This window comes from Plectropomus leopardus, chromosome 20 (assembly GCF_008729295.1).
Source record: "Plectropomus leopardus isolate mb chromosome 20, YSFRI_Pleo_2.0, whole genome shotgun sequence".
NCBI lineage: Eukaryota > Metazoa > Chordata > Actinopteri > Perciformes > Serranidae > Plectropomus > Plectropomus leopardus.
Genome location: NC_056482.1, coordinates 12,991,478 through 13,009,619, shown reverse-complemented (window position 1 = coordinate 13,009,619; position 18,142 = coordinate 12,991,478). Strand labels below are relative to the sequence as shown.

General features: G+C 41.9%; 1 protein-coding gene across 3 annotated transcripts; it reads right to left on the bottom strand.

Annotated features, from left to right (window-relative positions):
* Positions 1-1,269: 1,269 nt before the first annotated feature.
* LOC121959514 (PH and SEC7 domain-containing protein 4) lies at positions 1,270-17,592 on the bottom strand. Of its 3 annotated transcripts, XM_042508859.1 has the most exons (17): positions 17,496-17,592; positions 14,932-15,633; positions 14,501-14,582; positions 14,025-14,355; positions 12,035-13,051; positions 11,414-11,494; positions 11,183-11,295; positions 11,030-11,088; positions 10,838-10,927; positions 10,713-10,756; positions 10,449-10,621; positions 9,768-9,838; positions 9,495-9,640; positions 9,267-9,411; positions 8,557-8,703; positions 8,177-8,470; positions 1,270-1,365 (listed from the first exon to the last, which is right to left on the bottom strand). In XM_042508859.1, the coding sequence occupies exons 2-16, from the start codon at positions 15,448-15,450 to the stop codon at positions 8,180-8,182; spliced, it is 3,309 nt and encodes a 1,102-aa protein (XP_042364793.1). In that variant the 5' UTR covers positions 15,451-15,633; positions 17,496-17,592; the 3' UTR covers positions 1,270-1,365; positions 8,177-8,179. The 3 variants fall into 3 exon arrangements, with proteins under 3 accessions (XP_042364793.1, XP_042364791.1, XP_042364792.1); XM_042508857.1 differs by lacking the exon at positions 1,270-1,365 and having other exon boundaries at positions 6,574-8,470; XM_042508858.1 differs by lacking the exons at positions 1,270-1,365; positions 17,496-17,592 and adding an exon at positions 16,046-16,163 and having other exon boundaries at positions 6,574-8,470.
* Positions 17,593-18,142: the final 550 nt, after the last annotated feature.

The following is an 18,142-nucleotide window of genomic DNA, read 5'->3' as shown; positions in this document are numbered from 1 at the left end:
CCTTTGTGGCCCTCCAAAAAGCCCAGATTGTGTGAGTGAACCCATCACCTTTATGGTTAATTGTTTTGGATGAAGGCTGGCTCATTATTCTGAACCTTTTTTGCAGTGAATCATCCTCTTTGAATGTTTTGCAGCCCTTTCAAAGTGTGAAACTGTTAACTTTGCCAATACCAGCTTGTCATTCTCATGCACTTAAAACAAGACTAGAGGTGTCAGTTTGCTTCAACCCCCTCCCAAGACACCTTTATGACTTGGAATTGTGGGAGCTGCGTCCAACAATTTCTGCAACTTTACAAAACTAACAACCCAACCAGTTTAACCATTTGAAACCTGGATGGACATCAGTTTTCTTGTGCTGAGTTCAGGTGCCTTTCAACATCTATTTGGCTCTTCAAAAACTTTAAAACTGGGTTTCAAAAACATGGGAGAAAAGGCAATAACAAGCTTGGCAAGAAATGCCCCACAAATTACAAGAAATAAGTCAAAGGTGATGATATATATTTTTTAAAAAGAATAAAATCAGCACTTTTTAGGTTATTTTGTCTTTGACTTTCTTATTGCTTATTTTCTGATAATATTTTGTAACTTTTTTTTTACTTATTTGTTTGCTCATTTTTGGGCCATGTCTTGTTAAGTTGCTTGTTGCTTCTCCCCATGTTTTTGAAAGAAATCAAACCAATTTCTTCAGGTTTTAAAGGGTTAAGCAGTGATTAGCCAAGTGAATGCAGGTGTTCACTGTTCACTCTTCACAATTCAAACTACTTTCGTTGCTTTCTTATATACACGTCAGAAACATAAAATTACATTTGGGGCTGAATGGAAATGTCCTTAGTTTTGTTGGCATTTGGTCATAAAAACAAAGCATTGGGCACAATTATGACATGATGAGTTGCTACAATTCATCTTCAGGTGGACATAAATATCTGTACCAAAGGACATGGAAATCAGTCCAACAAACAAGATCCAACTTTCCAACTTTTGACCACATCTCATGACAGTATTCAGCAGAAAATCTCCTGAATGTGGTTAAAAGCACACAGTACTACTGTCATGAGTACTAGCAGACAACAGTAACTCAAAAAGAGCACTCCTTATTCCAAGCACACAGTTTCTGAACATCACCCAACCAAATCAAGGACCAAACAAAGACTGAACTGAAAACCAGGACTTAAATACAAGCTAGACTGACGAGGCAATGAAGCGCAGGTGGAGAAAAAGGGCTGAGAAGCTCAGGTGAGGGGAATAAGGCGATTAGGCAGAACAGGCAGGGAGCTGAGGAGCAGAGAAGGACTAACCAGGCTGATGCAGGACAGGTGTGTAGATGGGTAAATGATGAAGAGAAACACAGCAGGGGAAAACAGTAACCTGAAAGCAAAAAAAAAAACAAGAAAACACAATTTTTAAATAAAAGCCGAGCAAGTGAAAGCAAAGACAGACTAACTCAACTTAAATATACACTCTCTTCCCAAAAGTCTGAAGACATCAGGACGCAGCAGACTGTGACAATAAGGTCCAACTTTGCAGCTTTTGACCATATCTTGTGATGTTCCTAAGCAACATGATCTCACTCCTAACTTGTAAAATATCACCACTTGGTCAGTGGCCTATTGACATCAAACGGCACTGAGATGCCCTATGTTGTGACGACACTACCAAAGTAAAAACAGCAAGAAAGTCTGCATAGGAACTGGATGGCTCAAACAAACTCTGAACTTTCACCCAGGAGACCACTGTTCATGTCCCATGTGAAACCAAAAGTCAATTAAGTTATTATAATGCCAATGTTGTGTGCTAATATGTGTAGCATAATATCATGTCATGTGATGCATTTCACATAATGTATGTCACGTGACATTACAAAGGTAACGAAGGTACTTATTTTAAGCAAACCACGATGTTGTTGATGTTTTCTTTAAAACCTAACCATGTTTTTAATTGCCAAAACCTCAACAACAAAGTTGTTTTTTTAACTCACCTTCTCAGTTTATTTTAAAAAGAGACCGAATGCATATAGCAAGCAGAAAGTGTACATTTCCTGTGAAAACAGAAGTTTAATTTGAAAAGAGATTTAGCATGTACTGTGCTGACATTGACATGCTATTTGTAAGCACCCAAAACTGACTGATTGGATAACTACTGTGTCTTATTTTGACATGATAGGCTACTGACCAAGCCTCTGTATTTGGCGTGTTGGGGGTGAGAATGTGTTGTCCTCTGTGAAAAACCTTTGTGATGTGGTTAAAAAGACCAGTGAAAACAAGTTAGTTTGTGACTCATTCTATTTTTCTGTTTCTGAAGACAATAATGAACTTCCAAGCTGTCGAATCATGTCACTTAAAACCAAAAATGTCGACCTTACAGTTGCACTAGAGGAAAAGTGAGACCCCAAAGTCGGCAGGATTCATCCTCCAGGAACCATGAATAACGAAAGATTGATTGTTAATCAATCAAGTAAATGTTGAGATGTTTAAGGGAAACATCTGACCTTCACCTAGATGTGAAGTCACAGGATAAAGAAATGTATCAGGGTTCATCCTCTGGAGAACACAAATGTCTGTACAAATTTTCATGATAATCCCTCAAAGATTTGTTGAGATATTTCAGTCTGGACCAAAGTGGTGGACAGATCGAATTAACGTTGACTCATTTTGGCCAGAAAGAAAAGGCCTCCAAACACCTGAGAGGACATCAAATGACAACACCTTCCTCAAATTTCAAGAAGCTACCTAATCTCCTCCACCTTTAACCATAATGCACCTGGAACAAATGTGCCAGTCTATCAGAGCCAAACAGAGGGTGTTTCTGTGTAAGAGCATGTGGAGGGAGGAAACACAGGTGCCCCTGTGTTTCCGACCAGCCTATTAAACAACACACGGGCCCTGAAGGCAGGAAGCTGCTATTGACTGGAAGACATCAAGAAAAACGCACCTTTCAAAGCACACACACATTCAACACTACACACACACACACACACATACATACGGAGGTGGATAAAATCTGCCAGGTATCAGGTACTGCCCTGAGGGAGCGGAGTGACCTGCAGAGGCTGGGGGAGTCAAACACAGAACTCTTTTAACAGCATTGATATTGATGTTAAACCCTTGAATTGCACTGCAGATTACAGATTACCAATCACAGAATAGATGCAAATATTCATATCTTTGGATTAAAGTCGAGTCCTGTAAAAGCTGAAAGATGAGATAAGATGGAGAGAACTTCACAAACATTCTTCTGCTCTATATGTCGCATTAACCCACGGAGCGCCGACCGGTATGTTTGTCCTGCATCTTAAAAGCCACTGAGTGTGTGCCCGAGGAGTGTTTTCAGAGGCTGTGTGTGGAAGAGTTGAGGGCAAAAAGAGGTCATGCGTTTAAATGCCCTTAAGCAAGGCACTTGCCTTAACTCCCTCAATGAGAGGCTCCTTTGCTACAAAAAGCCGGCGTTTGTGAGAGGGGGTTTTGAAGGGTCGGGCTGGATGAAATGTAAAGGGTGATTCATGTTTGGGTCTGATAGGCAAATAAAATGAAAACGTCTGAGAGAGAAGCAACACTAATGAGTGTAGTCTGCGGGGGAAAAAAGGCAGGGAATATGTTTTTCTCAAGTGCCTCCCTTTTCTTTTAAATCAAGTTATGGCAATAAAAGAATACCACTTCCCACTACACCAATGGCAAAAAAAGAACAGATGATGTCTGGAACAAGTGCACTGTAAAACCTGACTGGTTAATTTTACTTAAAAACAATCTAAGAAATCAACTTCTTGGAAAACATTTAAGTAAATGTAACTATTAGTCTTAAATTACATTTACTTTATTTCTAATTGTAAGATTACTTAAATTTGGTTATATATACTACTTGGTTATATAAAGTTGTTACAACTTAAAAATGACAAGTTTAATTAAATCAATCTTTCCAAATTTTAGCAACTTTGATAAACCAAGTTTTCTCTGCTACATATCTGTATTCTGCTGGTTGCAAACTTGTCAGTCATATTTGTATTTTCTTAAACAACTCAGAACTTGCAGATCTCCTAACTTCATCACTGGCAAAATCCTATTTGTGATGATCAAGTTCAGTCAAACTAACTTGGTATACTGAAGTTGCTAACACAGAACAAGTAATTCCACTTGTGATTTTTAAGTTGCAACTACTTCACAGAATTCAGTAAATACAGCTAAATTTGAAGTAAACTTAACAATTAGGTATGCAGTAAACATTAATTAAGATTTAGAGTGATATTTACTTTCCTTTTTCAAGCCAACTAGTTTCCAAGATTATTTTAAGTAAGATCGCCTTTCAGATTTTACAGTGTGGACGCTCGAGGAGAATAAGAAGAGTTATTAGTTAATGTCTCAGTGAAAAGGAGAAGAGAGTCTGAGTGGAAAAACAAACCCCTGAAAGGACCACAGAGAGGCTTTGAGGGCCCTGGATGTAAAATCACAACAGCAGCAGTCAAGAGCAGAGCATACAGAAACAGACGAGGGCGGAGGGACACCAAGAGGGAGACTAAAATGTTTTTTTCAATAGCCAGAGTGGGAGAAATCAAGTGTTTGTGCGGATAAAAGAGAAAAAGTAACAAGTAGAGCGTGCAAGGCGTCAGCAGCAGATGGAGAATGTGCATCAGGAGGAGCATTTAGGGCAGGACAAAAAATGCCGGGGATGAATGTGAGTGTTTACAGTGTGTTTGTTGGCAGTGTTTTGCAGGTGCTTATATTTACGAAGCATTTCAGAGCCATTGATGTTGAGCAATGATCAACGTGAGGGGGAGGAGGAGAGCGGAAAAAAAAGGGGGTGACCCTCCGTGTCGGGTTTTTTTTTTTTTTTTTTTTTTTGCTGGACAAGCCCCTAATGATCACAACTTGAGCTCTTGCCTTTTTAATTACCCACCCAGGCCTGACTGAGTCGCACAAAGCTCGAGAATGGAGTGGCGCAGATGGAACAAAAACAGGCCAATTCCTTGGGAAGGATGCCCTCTGAACCCAGCGGCTAATGCAGCCCCTGCTGCTCCAGCCACTCATTATTGTTGTTGTGAGAGGTGGAGAGAGATGGCACTCCAAAAACAAGGCCACCACCACCGCTGAAGTCATGCTCCACAGGCCATGTGAGAAGAAGCTTTTAGTCGAGGGCTCTGCTGTGACGCCAGCGCACAACGAACACCTCCAGTGCAGACTGTGTCCCAGAACATTATTAAACATTTCAATTTAATCCAGAGAACAAGAGGCGCTAATGGCCGCCTCTTGCTGTAACATTTCGTCACAGGCCCGAGAGCATGTAGGTTAGCTGTGCGCGTCCTCTCAGCGTCCCCTCTCAAGGTGCTATGACGGCCCCGGGCTCCTGTCACTCATGTGGCCCATCAGTCAACCCTCATCTGCAGAATCTGACTTTATCTTAATTGGCTGTTGTTTATCTGTGGATGAATAAAGGCTGCTTCCTTTCATAGGACAAGAATTTGAGCATGATCACGTGAACTAAGCAGGTGATCAGTCAGAGTTTCACCTGGAAAAGTCTGAAATAAATCTTTGTCTTTAACCAAAGGCCCGCTTGTCCGGTGCCTCGATCCAATTCGGACACTCAAACAGTCACTGTTCTGTATTGTCTGTTTGTCTGTGTTCTTCATTGCGTTTCCTATTGTCACGTCACATTCCTATGTCTGTGTGCATGTGTGTGTGTGTGTGTGTTGTGTGTGTGTGTGTGTGTGTTTGGAGGTGGAGGGGGGGTGGCTTAAAACCAGACATCCTGCTCTTATTGTTGACCGCCCCAGGTCGACCGCTGCTCAACATGTCAGGCTGAAAGAGAACAAAATGGGGCCCGTGCCACTGAGAGCAGTCTCACACACACACACACACACACACACACACACACACACACACACACAGACACACACACACAAGAACACACACCCATGTCTGCTCCATCTTCTGTCTTTGTTGTAGTTGACGTAATGTAATGAGAATCATTCAAATTTAGACGTGCAGTATATGAAAAAAAAGTGACTGTGAAGTAATTGTTATCGTACTTTTCCAGGAAACCCAATTTGAATGAACAATTTTACAGACCACCGAATCTTCAGACTGATTTAACTCTGAGTTAATCTATCAGTCTAATCAGTCTGCAACACTCATCGTGGCTCTGTGATTAATTTAAAAGCCTTCTTCCTCCTTGAGCTCAGCTTCAGAGCTCTGTGGAAAACACTGAGGAAAGAAACTATCATTTGAAATTAGAGGGAACATATTTCCATCAAGCTAAAGGAAAAAGTTATGTAATTGCAACCAAAGATCAAAAATGAAAGAAAAAAAAAATTGACCAAAAGGTTGACAATATACAAAGGGGACATTTTCTATAACTTTCAAATGTTCTGGTCTCTTATGAACTTTGTTGATTAAGCTTCTGTATCCTCCATCACATTGCAAACACATATGAGCCCTGCTCCCATGCCAGTTTCTGCAGTGTTTGTATCGGACAGTACTGCTCGCAAACCTGCTGTTTGTTACTGCTGTTTGTCGTATCTAAAGCTAAACTGAGCTACAGGCCGTCAAACCAAGTCTAACATCCATAAACAGTCTGATTCACACTGAATGATCTACAGAACATTTTATTTTTCCCCAAAGAGAAAAAGAAACATACACTGGAAATTTGCCCTTCATTTGAAAATGATGTATAACGGTGACATCAACATATTATACACATAATTAAAAACATAAAAGTGCAAGTAGGATTCTTTTAAAAACAGCACATCCTTTCCTCTTCACTCAGAGATGTGCTGTACTACAGCACCCTCTAGTGGTTTTCACTTCAAAGGCACATTTCTGTCCCCTAAAATAAAAATAATAAATGAAAGCAACTCTGTTCTGTTTTCATACCACCACAGTACAAAGTCAACTCAACAGAACTGATAATTAGGTCCAGACACCTTGAGTCCCTCAACAAATGAATCAGAATCAGAAACGGAGGGTTCGTTATTTCCTGAGGCTTCGGTTTGTAAAAGTGCACAAGATAAAAATGCAGAAAAACAAAAAACTACAGACCATGTTGCAGAGTGGAAACATTGCAGACTTGATGCCGATCTGCGACTTGAAATTTATGTGGGCCGGGGACTGATCACAGCTGCAACGATATCACGTCGACAAAATATGTCCAGAGGCATACAGACACATAAACACCTGGCAAAGCACTCAAAACCGCTCCTGTGATAGGTACAGCCTCACTCCGAAATTGTCAAATACAGATGTTTTTGCAGTACTTTCGGTGTAAGATACTGATGGTAAAAGCCACCAATCTCGTCCACATGATACGCTGCTGGACTACGTCAGCTGAGAACGCAGCCGGACAGAGCTGTCGGCTGTGTTATTACACCTCACCGGCACCCTGGCCTGCTGCGGCAGCATGATACATAGACGGGCAGCGACAGCCGAGGACGCGGCTGGAAGGAATATGTTGCGTCCGCATGACGTGTCACTATATGGCGCCGAGTTGAAATGCCGCTGCTCAGTGTGCCCCATGTACAGAGGCTAAGCCCTCGGTTACGCCAGCTATGCCACAAGTTCGATTTTAACGTCTGCGCTTTGCTACATGTCATCTTCTCTCCACCCCCCTCTCAAATAAAGGCAAAAAAGCCCCCAAAATATATATTTTTTAAAGTTATATAAGAAGCACAAAGGGATGGAAGAAACACCAGACTCCCACATGAAAATCCAGGGTTTGTTTGGTCCCTTCGTGCTCCTGATTTATACACCGTCTGAATGTGTTTTGTTTTTCTACACGTAACAGTGGGCCTCTTTATACATAATCATCCGCGTGTGATATGTTGACATCATGGTAGCGTCATCCTGGAACGTAAAGACCAGACACAGAAGGATACCTAGAGCGTAATATGTAGACATAGAAGTCCACTGCAAAGTGGCAACATGTGATGACTTGGGATGAAAACGTGTTGGTAGGTCCCGCTACAATAAGTGTCTCCAGGACCACATTTTGCCATGATGACACACACACACACACACACACACACACACACAAGGTGAAAATAAAAACAGCTGTCACAATATTGTTGTCAACAAAACAGTATTTTGCTGAGGCAGATTTCTGCTTCTCTGCTCAGTGCTTCCATAAAAAAAACTAACGTCCCGTTAGATCACAGCTGAAACATATAAATCTGTATTTTTAACTGTTCATAAATCACCTTTCAGGCCTCTTTATTCCATCGAGGAATGATGGTCCTGCGATAAGTCCGTCTTTCCGAGATGTTGCGTCTGACCTTGATCAGCGGCGTAGGAGCCAACTCCTGGTCTAAAGACGGGCTGGAGTGGGACTTTTTCAGCCCACCTTCCTCCTCCTCTTCCTCCCCCACAGAGTCTGCACACACGGCTTTATCAAACACGTTCAGGTCTGCGATGCTCAGCCTACTGTTTACTGTTGTCTTCTTCACCTTTTTCCAGGCCTCCAGCCCTTGGATGTAGATCTCATAGCGACACATCTGCGGGGTTGAAGAGAATCAGGGTCACCGGTATGTTTTTTTTTCGTTATATACACACACATTATGACTCCCAGTATTTTCATTACCTCGTGCTGCAGGTACTGCGCTCTGATGCGATACTCTTCCAGCTCCTTGGCTTTGGCTTTTTTGCCCTCTGGGAGGTTTTGCTGCAGGTACAGCAAGTCCGCCTTGAAGGACTCCAGCATTCCTGCATGAGACTGCAGCTGACGTTCCTGCACAGGAGGAGAAACAGATAAAAGGCTTAATGCACAGGACAGCTGCATCATGTGATTCATGTCTGCAGTGTATATTAGCTGCATCTGAGTTGCAATAAAACTGCACTTTTTGACCCTAATTTCATAGATTATGAATGAAAGCATCACCTAAAAAGATCTGAGTACATACAGTGTGATTTATAAGTCGGAGTATGTAACTTTTTAAAGGATGAATGAGCAATTCTTTCTTTGGCGGATGAAAAGCTGAATTCATGAGAAATTAAGATGCACGTTTGCTTAATTCAGTACACTCAGGTTCTGCTGCGACAGCTTTGTTCAGTCATTATCTTGTATTATCTTGTAATTTCACATGTGGCCACTTTTCATCTTAAGCAACACATTCTTGCTTTAATAGGACAAATGATGTTCAAAACGCATATATGATGGTTTTGATGCTAGAATCTGTGATATTTTCACCTCACTGTACTGACATGTTTTGAAAATTTTCACATTTAAAAATACTGACAAACGTATAAATACATAAAAATGCCTTTGTCACTAAGAGGAGTAGAAGTGTGTACCAGAGATTGAGCAGACTGCGAGGCGGGGAGGATCGGTCTGAAGAACCTCCTCTGAGAGCCCACAGCGGCGGGGAACGGGGGCGAGGAGTGAAGAGCCGAAACCAGGTTGATGCGGCTGATCCATGAATTCATCTCCACTTTGGATCTGAGAGGAAATCAAACAGTGATCTGAGAACACAAACACACACATATGGACGCACTCAAAAATAAAGCTGTGCTGTGACTTACGAGGCCTGAAAGAGGAAAACCCTCCAATCAGCCGTCTGCAAACGGAAGACGTGCGGCTTCTTGGTGTAGTCAGCTGCCTGCTCGGCCAGAGAGTGGTGCACACTCACCACCTCCTCGTTAGTCGGCTGCTCCTTCCTGTAATCATCCTAACAGACACACATACACCCACAAGGACACTGTTTTCCATGTATCCGTACTGTACGGAAACACATTTTCAATAATGATAATGAGTACTGTTAAGAATCCTATTAGATAAAGAGTGCAGTCACTGACCTTCTGTAAGTAGAGGACCATTCCTCTGAGCACTCCGTAGAAAGTCTTCCAGCCTCTTTTCCCCCACGGAGCTGCCACACAGAAACAATCAGCAGGTGCATCAAGATTAGACAGCACTGATACCAAAGCCCGACATGGTGACGGCCACTCAGTGTTAAATGAGAACTTTGTGAAAAATGACCAAAAAAAGCAAAGTTCACCTGAATACTGTTGACTTAGTTAACAAAAAGACAACATGTAACATGTTTAAAACATTAACTGATGATTAATAAAAAAAAAAGAAAATCTAAAATATGAATTAAAAAAATCTAATAAATGTAATAAAATAAGTCCAAACAAAATTAAAACATTACAGCTCGTTTGGAGCTGTAAGAGGTGTGTGTTTTGCCTCCTGAAGTTGACTTGAAAAGGCCAAAAGTCTATAAAATATCTTTAATTTAATGAAATAAATTTGAAAAGTAAAACAAAATTTCCATTTAAATGAACATTAAAATCAAAGCTTTGTTTTTAAAATTCATGATCATTACATCAGAATTCCTCCTAAAGTTACTCTACAAACCCCATCTGACACTGGACCGTATGCTGGTGTTCATTCTTTAATGTCAAATTAATTAAATCGTCATTGCACATTTAAATCCTGACTGTTCTCTAAGGCAAAATAAATGTCTGTGTCTCACTCACTGCGTTTGCCATCAATGTCAGCGTGCAGCTTTCTCTGGAGGAATCCCTGTTTGACCACGGAGGCCGTCTTGTCGTGAGGAACATCCTGGAAGGGGTTGGCTTTTGAACGCAGTGGTGCATCTTCTCCTGTGTCTTCGTCCACCAACACGGTGCTCTTCAGTTCCTCCTCATCACTTAAAAATGCAAAGACAGATTTTTTTCTGTATGTTCGAGATTATAAATGTGAAGAATGAAAAAGAACGGTATCGATATCAGTGCACTTACACAGCCCACTCCAGCGGTTCATTCTTTATGGCATTGTAAAGGCTCTGTGGAAAGGAAAAGTTTAAATCAATTTCACCAGCAGAGATTTGACTTTGGCTCCTAAAAGAAATCAGAAACAGTATTACCTTTAAGAGATCCTTACTGAAGTTTTCATCTTCATTCATCCCATCAAGGTTGGACACAAATTTAGAAGAGGACATGGATTTTCCTACATTCTGTTAAAACACACAAAAATGTGTGATTGATTTACTGAGATCATCTGGTAACACAGCGGCAGAACAAAACTTAAGATGCAAACAATCACAAATGTGTCCCACCTGTCCATGCAAGTCAGTGTTGAGAAGCATCAAAGCACATGTGAGCGCCAACACGGATTCTGCGGATGGGAAAAACGAGGGACAAATGTCACATGTGAGCGCTTGCTGCTGTATCTTTTCGCAAAAAACAAGTGAAGCATAACTGAGGCTCACCTGAAGAGGGGAAGGAGTCAGGGTTGCACCGATGGAAGCGGCAGGCGAAATGCTGCAGCACACGCTCTCTCTCCTGCGTCTCTCCAATCAGTACCACCACTTTCAGAAAAGATCTGAGAAACGGAGAGAGAAACCGCAAAGAGATTAATAAACATTATGGGAAGTTTTATGAGCATGCTTTGTGAGAGATGTTACTGCACGCCATCCAAGCTCCACCTCTGTAATCCTCACCTCAGGGCATGATCCAGACTTTCCCCAGTGAAGTCAAAGAGTTTAAGGTACTCCTCCCCGACAGCACGACTGAAGTCATTACTAAAGACACAAAACACACTCTGTATCAGAGGTATCCCAAAAGAAATGATATAATCTCTTATACATTAATCTGAAGACAAAGCCTGTTGTGATAATTACATTACAAACTTATTAAAGTTAGCAAAAATGATCAAGGTCATATCCATATGTCGTATGATATTCCCCCTTCTGTTTATTTTCATGTTTGTTTACATAAGAATGTCACCAGTATTTTAGGATGCCAGAATAAACAGTTTTTTTTCCAAACATTAAAGGATTTAGGTACAGCGCCTCACGGCCATTAAGCCAAACGAACAGACAGAAACTCTGCTGAGACACGTTTTGCTGTCATTTCTGGTCGCGCTGCTTCTCTGCTCTCATCTGCTCTCTGTATCCAAGTTTCAGCTACGTTCTTTTAACCCTTTGAATACTGGAGCAACATCACTTTCCTCGTGCTGCTTTTAGACACCTTTTTACGAGTATTTAACCTTTGAACCCCTGAGCAGTTTCTGGGCAGTTTAAAAGAAAGGAAGATTTAATATACTGTATGTATGTTCTTACTCTTTGTCTAAGTGCTTCACCACGTCCACACGTTGGATCCCATCCAACTTAAACAGCCGCACAGCGAGGTGGCGGGCCATCTCTCTGTTCACCTCGTCCCCATTCATATGAGGCGCTGCTGTCTCGGGGGGGTTGGGTTGCCCTCCATTTGCAACAACTACTTGCACAGATCCGTCCTCAGCACCTTCTACTTCTTCACCCTGTTGTAACACCTCAGCCTGTTTGTCCACCTGATTGGACTCTGATTCTGCTGTCTGCTGTGTGACCTCGGCCTCAGAAGACAGATGCTCTGTTATCTCTGACTCATCTGTCTCTGGCTGCACAAGCTGCTCTGAGAGGGTCGGCTGAGACAAGTCGGTCGTTTGCAGCGGCTGCTCATTCTGCTCTGATGGCTCCGTCTGTTCTTGCTGCTCCGCCACTCCGGGGTCTTCAGCTTCAACGCAAACTGTCTGCTCTGACTGAGTAGACTCTGGCAGGTCTGCATGTTCAGGTCGGGTTGACTCTTCCGTCACTTCCATCTCTGGTGTCTGATCCAGATGTCGGTCAGAGTCTAGTGACACCTCTGCTTGGATGTGCTCTGACTCTTCGGTCATCTCAAGCTGTTCGGACTCAGCGTGTTCAGGCTGAGGTGACAGCTCTACGTCCTGTGATGTCGTTTGGTTGCAATCTTGTTGTTCTAAACAAATGGTCTCCTCCAGTTTTTCAGTCAGCTCTGCTATCTCTGCTGAGTTGTCTATCCTCTCCAAATTATCTGCCGCCTGTATCAACAGTTTTTCGTCGTCGTCGACAGCCTCTGACTGCGCAGGGTCCACATTCTGATCAACATCTTTGCACATTTCTGGGTCTTCAGTCTGACTTGTGGGATCTTCATATAACCGCTCTAGCATCACAATGTCCTCTTCACTCCCTGAGTGCCGCCTCTCCTCCAAGAGCCCCGACTGCTGCAGATCGATTAGCTTATCTGGGTTTATGGCTGGTCCAGTATCGTCAGTTTGAAGTGGCACTGCAAGAAGCTCCCTATAAAACAAAGATTAAATATGGATTGTGGTTAATATCATAATGGCACATAATACTCTTAAAGGGCCCCTAATGACCATTTGTATATCAATTATTCACCCTGTATTACACTGACTATGTGTGGAAAACTTTCTTGCATGCCACTGGTGAACAAACATTTTTTTTAAAAAACTTGATGAATTAAGGTCATATGAGACTATGTTTAACAACAGTAAAACTATAACTAAAACTATATCAAAACGTCCGTCTATAAACTCTCACACAACTTCTGCAGTGTAATCCGAGTACTTCCCAAACAGACAACTCTTTCAGACGGGAAAATTAACTTAAAGTGGCACTGAATCTATGTTCTCTTGAAAGCCAGATTCCTTTCTCAAAAACTGTAATTTTACCTTGCTGAACATGGGAGCTGCTGATTTACCACTGCCTTGATCAATTAGTTTGTTTGTTTTATTGTGTAACTTTGGTGAATACAAATTGACCCTTTAAAACACAAACGTCACACAAAAACTAAAAACCAATTCAGGAATCGAGTCAGAAGTTGAAAAGCAGCTTCGGTGTTCAGCTAGCTAAAATAATTGTTTTGTTAATGGAGCCTGGCTTTGAAGAAAGAACTGAACCTTTTCAATCTTAATGCAGTTCCTTGTCGGAGAAGATATTTGTTTGGCAAGTAATGAAGATACAGCTGGATAAATGAGATTGAGATGTGTGTGAGAGTGTGTCAATGGATGTTTGGATAAAGTTTGCTGTTGTTAAACATGGACCTCTATAAATTCATCAAGAATTGTCTCAGTTTCTGAATTCTTCAGTCAGCAGAGGCATGAGAGAAAAACAAAAGTTTTCTTCATGAAGTCCATGTAGTTCATGTAACACAGTATGAGTAGCTGATATACAAATAGTCACTTCGGGTTGAAGTATTCCTTTAATAAGCACTTCCTGTTGTGCTGTCTTAAGTGAAGTCCATGATACTCACACATCATTTAGACAACTGACAGCTTTTTCCTCTTCACTTTCTTCAGTGCAGGACACGTTTGTCTCACTCGCCTCCTCTTCTCCCTCCTCGGTCTCTTCTTCAGTCTCAACACCGTTCGTTGAAGTCCGCCCTTCCTCTGAGTCTCCCTGTCCAGTCAGCAGAATGTCGGACCCCTCCTGTTCCTCTTCTACTTTTAAATCTACAAAACCGCCCGCCTCATCTTCTGTCACGTCAGTCTGTTCAGGAATATCAGTTAAGTCCACAGTTTCAACAGGATCTGATGTTGCTGAGCGTCCCTCCTCTTCTTCAGAGTCTGTCCTCGGAGGGATTTCTGAAAGATTTTGTAGAAGAAGGTAAACATCACAGTTTTACAGAGGCACTTCCCAAACTCTAGAAGCCAAAAATTAAACTAAAATGGAACAAAATAAAATGTGATTTCACACCTAATTCAAGTTGTCTCTCGGAATAATACGTACCGTTATCGCTGTCTATTAGCTCATGTGTTGGATCTTCCCTTTCCTGTGTCGGCGATTCTTGCGTATCTACAGCATCACATGGCTGGAAATTGCAACACAGGCCATCGATCATGAGTATGAGTTATGTGAAAAAGCTTGTGATTGCCAGTGGGTTCATGGGTGAGAAACTGCACTCATCTGACCAACATTATGTCCACTCATTTCACCAACCTACTACAGTAGCCCAAACACGTGTTTCTAAAGAGATAAAGACTGAGGTGTTGAGGCCGGAGTCAAATCAACGCTCAATGAAAGAAAACTTAATGACACAGGAAGCTGTATCAGGAGGTGTATATGCTCACAGAAAACACACAAAAATAGACAAACTTACAAATAATGGCAGCACGACAACATCACACCTCTCTTTGTATCTTCTGAAACACAGTACGTACCTCAGAGCTGTTTCCTGCCCACTCTAGATTCGAGATGAGCAGCCGTGAATCAAACCCATCTCCTTCCCCTCTGTCGTCCTGTATGAAAAGCTCAGCACTGACGTCTTGAGATTGAAGCGACGGGGAAGTGGAGTCTAGACTCGTCATGCTGCCAGAGTCCGGCTCATTGGCCAAGCTGCTGTCAGTCATGAGTGAAGGCATCTCTGCGGAGGGATGTGGCATGTCCCACTGCACTGTGGCTATGGAGAGCGGAGCACTGGTGCAGGTCATGGAGCGCACTGGCCATATTATCTGCTCCCACTGCTCTGCCTCCTCAGGCGTTTCTCGTCCTGCCTTTGGGGAGAGTTGATCTGTCCCATGCGCCTGGTTTATTTGCACCTCTGTGCTGTCGCATACAGCAGTCTCCTGCTCTCCGTTGATGTACTGGTGGTCGTGAGAGGTCCATGAGTCTTGTTGAGGCTGCTGAAGGACTGAAGCTGTGATATCAGGCAGAGAGGAGCAAAAGTTTTCCTCCTCCATTAGCGTGTGTCTCTGTCAGTTCCGTTGCTGGGGCGGTTGTGGGTTTTGGTGAGAGATGCTGTAGTTATGAGTGTTTTCTTGCTTACAAAATGTCCTCCTCCACCATATGAAGCATGCTTATTTTTTTAAGATCCCATAAAATCCTGAAGCAAATTACAACCTCCACTGGTGCCATTCACAGATCTGTGAAGAGAAAGAAAAGCATTAATAATCAAAGATATTTTACCGCAACTCTATTTGAAGCAGCACGAGAAATTCTTCTTTGGATTTCGGAAGCTGTAACATCGTGTACAAACAAGTGCAAAATTGTCCTACTAAACTGATTCTTTGTGGATTTTTTTTAAGGGTAAGCTCAAGGATGAACATCTGATTAGCCAAGAGACAAAAAAGCCATTCATAAGACTCTACTATATTGGGTTGTAGAGGAACAGTGATCATTCATGGGTTGTTTTTTGACTCTTTGATTCTTTCTATTCATCTGTGAGAAGTGGTACATTTGAAACTATTAAGGAGGACAGCATTTTCAATTACAGACGAGCAAAACAAATAAAATAATTAATGGCCCTGATTGCACAAAAATACTCCAAACACTCACCAATTTCATGTTAACATAATCCAGTCTGGAGGTTTTTGTCCAAATTTTTAACTTGCGCTGCTCATTTGTCAATTGTTTTTAACTCATCCATGTAGCACGGCAGGTGTGCAGTGCAACAGACTTTTAGTGAAATGTCACAGCAGCATGTTTGTACTTCCTGCCCGCAGACACAAGGAAATCAGCCGATGAAGTGAGCGAGAGAGACAGAGAGGGAGAAAAAGAGGTAGAGGTGAATGGTCTGGATTAAGACAGAGGGTGGGGTTGAGGGGCTGCTTCTGGTGAGCAGTTTAACTGCCTGCGTCCTGTTTTTATCATTTATCACCACACTGCACAGTGACTGAGTGAAGGATAAAACCCTGGAGGATTCCACATGTGAACTGCGTGTTGTTAACACAAACCAAGGCCAGCAACAGAACATCAACAACTAAATATCATCCGTGTTTGTACTAGTAAACACAGTTAAAGTGTCACGCCTCATATCTTTTTCACTTCACTCAAATGTTTAACGTGATCTCACCTTCATGTATTAGACTTTTTTTTTTCCCTATACTTCTCTGTCTATCATCATTATTCTATTCACATCATGCAACCAACATCCGGAACAGACCATGACCACATTTCCTGTGTGGGTGCTCACTTCTCAGTTCCTGTCAGGGTGCAACAAGTGCTAAAATACATGTGCAACAAGAGTTGACAAAGATTAACAAAAAGGATCATCTGTTAATGAATGACACTGTTTGAAACCAAAAATGTAGATACTAACACTTACTAAAAACTTAAATTAATTTTTTTGAAAGCAGTATTATGTCTCCAGTATTTCATGCAAGAATCAGTAAAAGTTTAATAGAGGAAATCTGAAAATAATTTAGCTCCATTCTGTTATTACACAGCACTGACTGCAATCTCTCGCTGCACTTTGATAAAATGCTGTGTTTCAAATGATAACACAGTTAATGCTTTGTGTGTGATGATGTTTGGCAGCACTGTTGATGATAAAAACTGTGGAAGGAATGCTCAGATAACAGCGAGAATTCATTTCTTACAAGATAATAATCAAAAAGAATATCAGGAAACTTTCAGCCAAATGTACAATTACACAAACAAACTGCTGAGTGAGGTAAGTTGGTAATAACTGGAGAAGTTGCTTACAGTGCATGGGAAGCTTATACAGCACAATGCAGGCTTGAGAGGGTGCTTAACACAATATTAAAGGAGAAGTAACAATATTTTTTTTAAAACATACCAGAGAGGATAAAATAAAAAGAGGAACACAGCCACAGTGTAAAGCGAAAGTTGCTAAATGACATATGTGACCGTACAATAATAAAATGAAAACCGCCTTGTTTGTCATTCATTAAAAGCTGACATGACTGTGAATATTTACAGACCTCAAAGAATGACAAAAAAATCTCATTAGTAGAAATGTTTTCAACTGTGAAGCATGACTTACCCCCTCAAGGGTCCTTACAGCAACATCATATGATCAGCAGGCTTGTGAGGTTTTAAGTCTGGTGGGAGGGAGAGACACAACACTGTGTTATACTGGGTTTCACCACTGTAAGAGGGCTGCACCGTCACAGACATCTTCACCCACACACACGCACACAAGCATACAAATAGCCCTCAGTTGATTGCGTCTGAACCTGCTGCGCACACCAAACAGGCCTCACATCCGCTCCCTTTTAGCCGAGCAGCCTCCTAGTCTGTGGTGTCGCATAACGATGCATGCAAGTCCTAATCAGGTCCAGGTCCTCCTTCTTCTTCATGCTTCCTCTCCATTTTGGATATATCAAGATCAAACTTCAGTCGACCTCTGTCTTGTTCGCCTCCCAGCAGGTATGGCTGTGGAAGAAAAATGGGGAGAATCTGAATGGCAACAAAGAGGAAGGAAAAAAAGCTACATTGTGATTGGCAGATGACTCAAGTGCAAAGAGACACCTGAGAGGCCTCCGTCCACGCCCACTAGCCTGAGGCCATGCAAGCGCACACACACACAGGTCAGGTGAGGGGAGTGGCTCAGCTTCATTCCTGCAAATGACACCAGGAATGATGTGGTAAAACCAGAAGGTATACAGATTCAATTTGCACAAGTCATTA

Coding starts and splice junctions, on each gene's coding strand:
- LOC121959514 (XM_042508859.1), bottom strand. CDS start 15,450: ATGGAGGAGGAAAACTTTTGCTCCTCTCTGCCTGATATCACAGCTTCA. Junction 9,839..10,448: donor TGACATTGATGGCAAACGCA/GTGAGTGAGACA, acceptor TCTGTGTGGCAG/CTCCGTGGGGGAAAAGAGGC. Junction 9,641..9,767: donor TGGTCCTCTACTTACAGAAG/GTCAGTGACTGC, acceptor TGTGTCTGTTAG/GATGATTACAGGAAGGAGCA.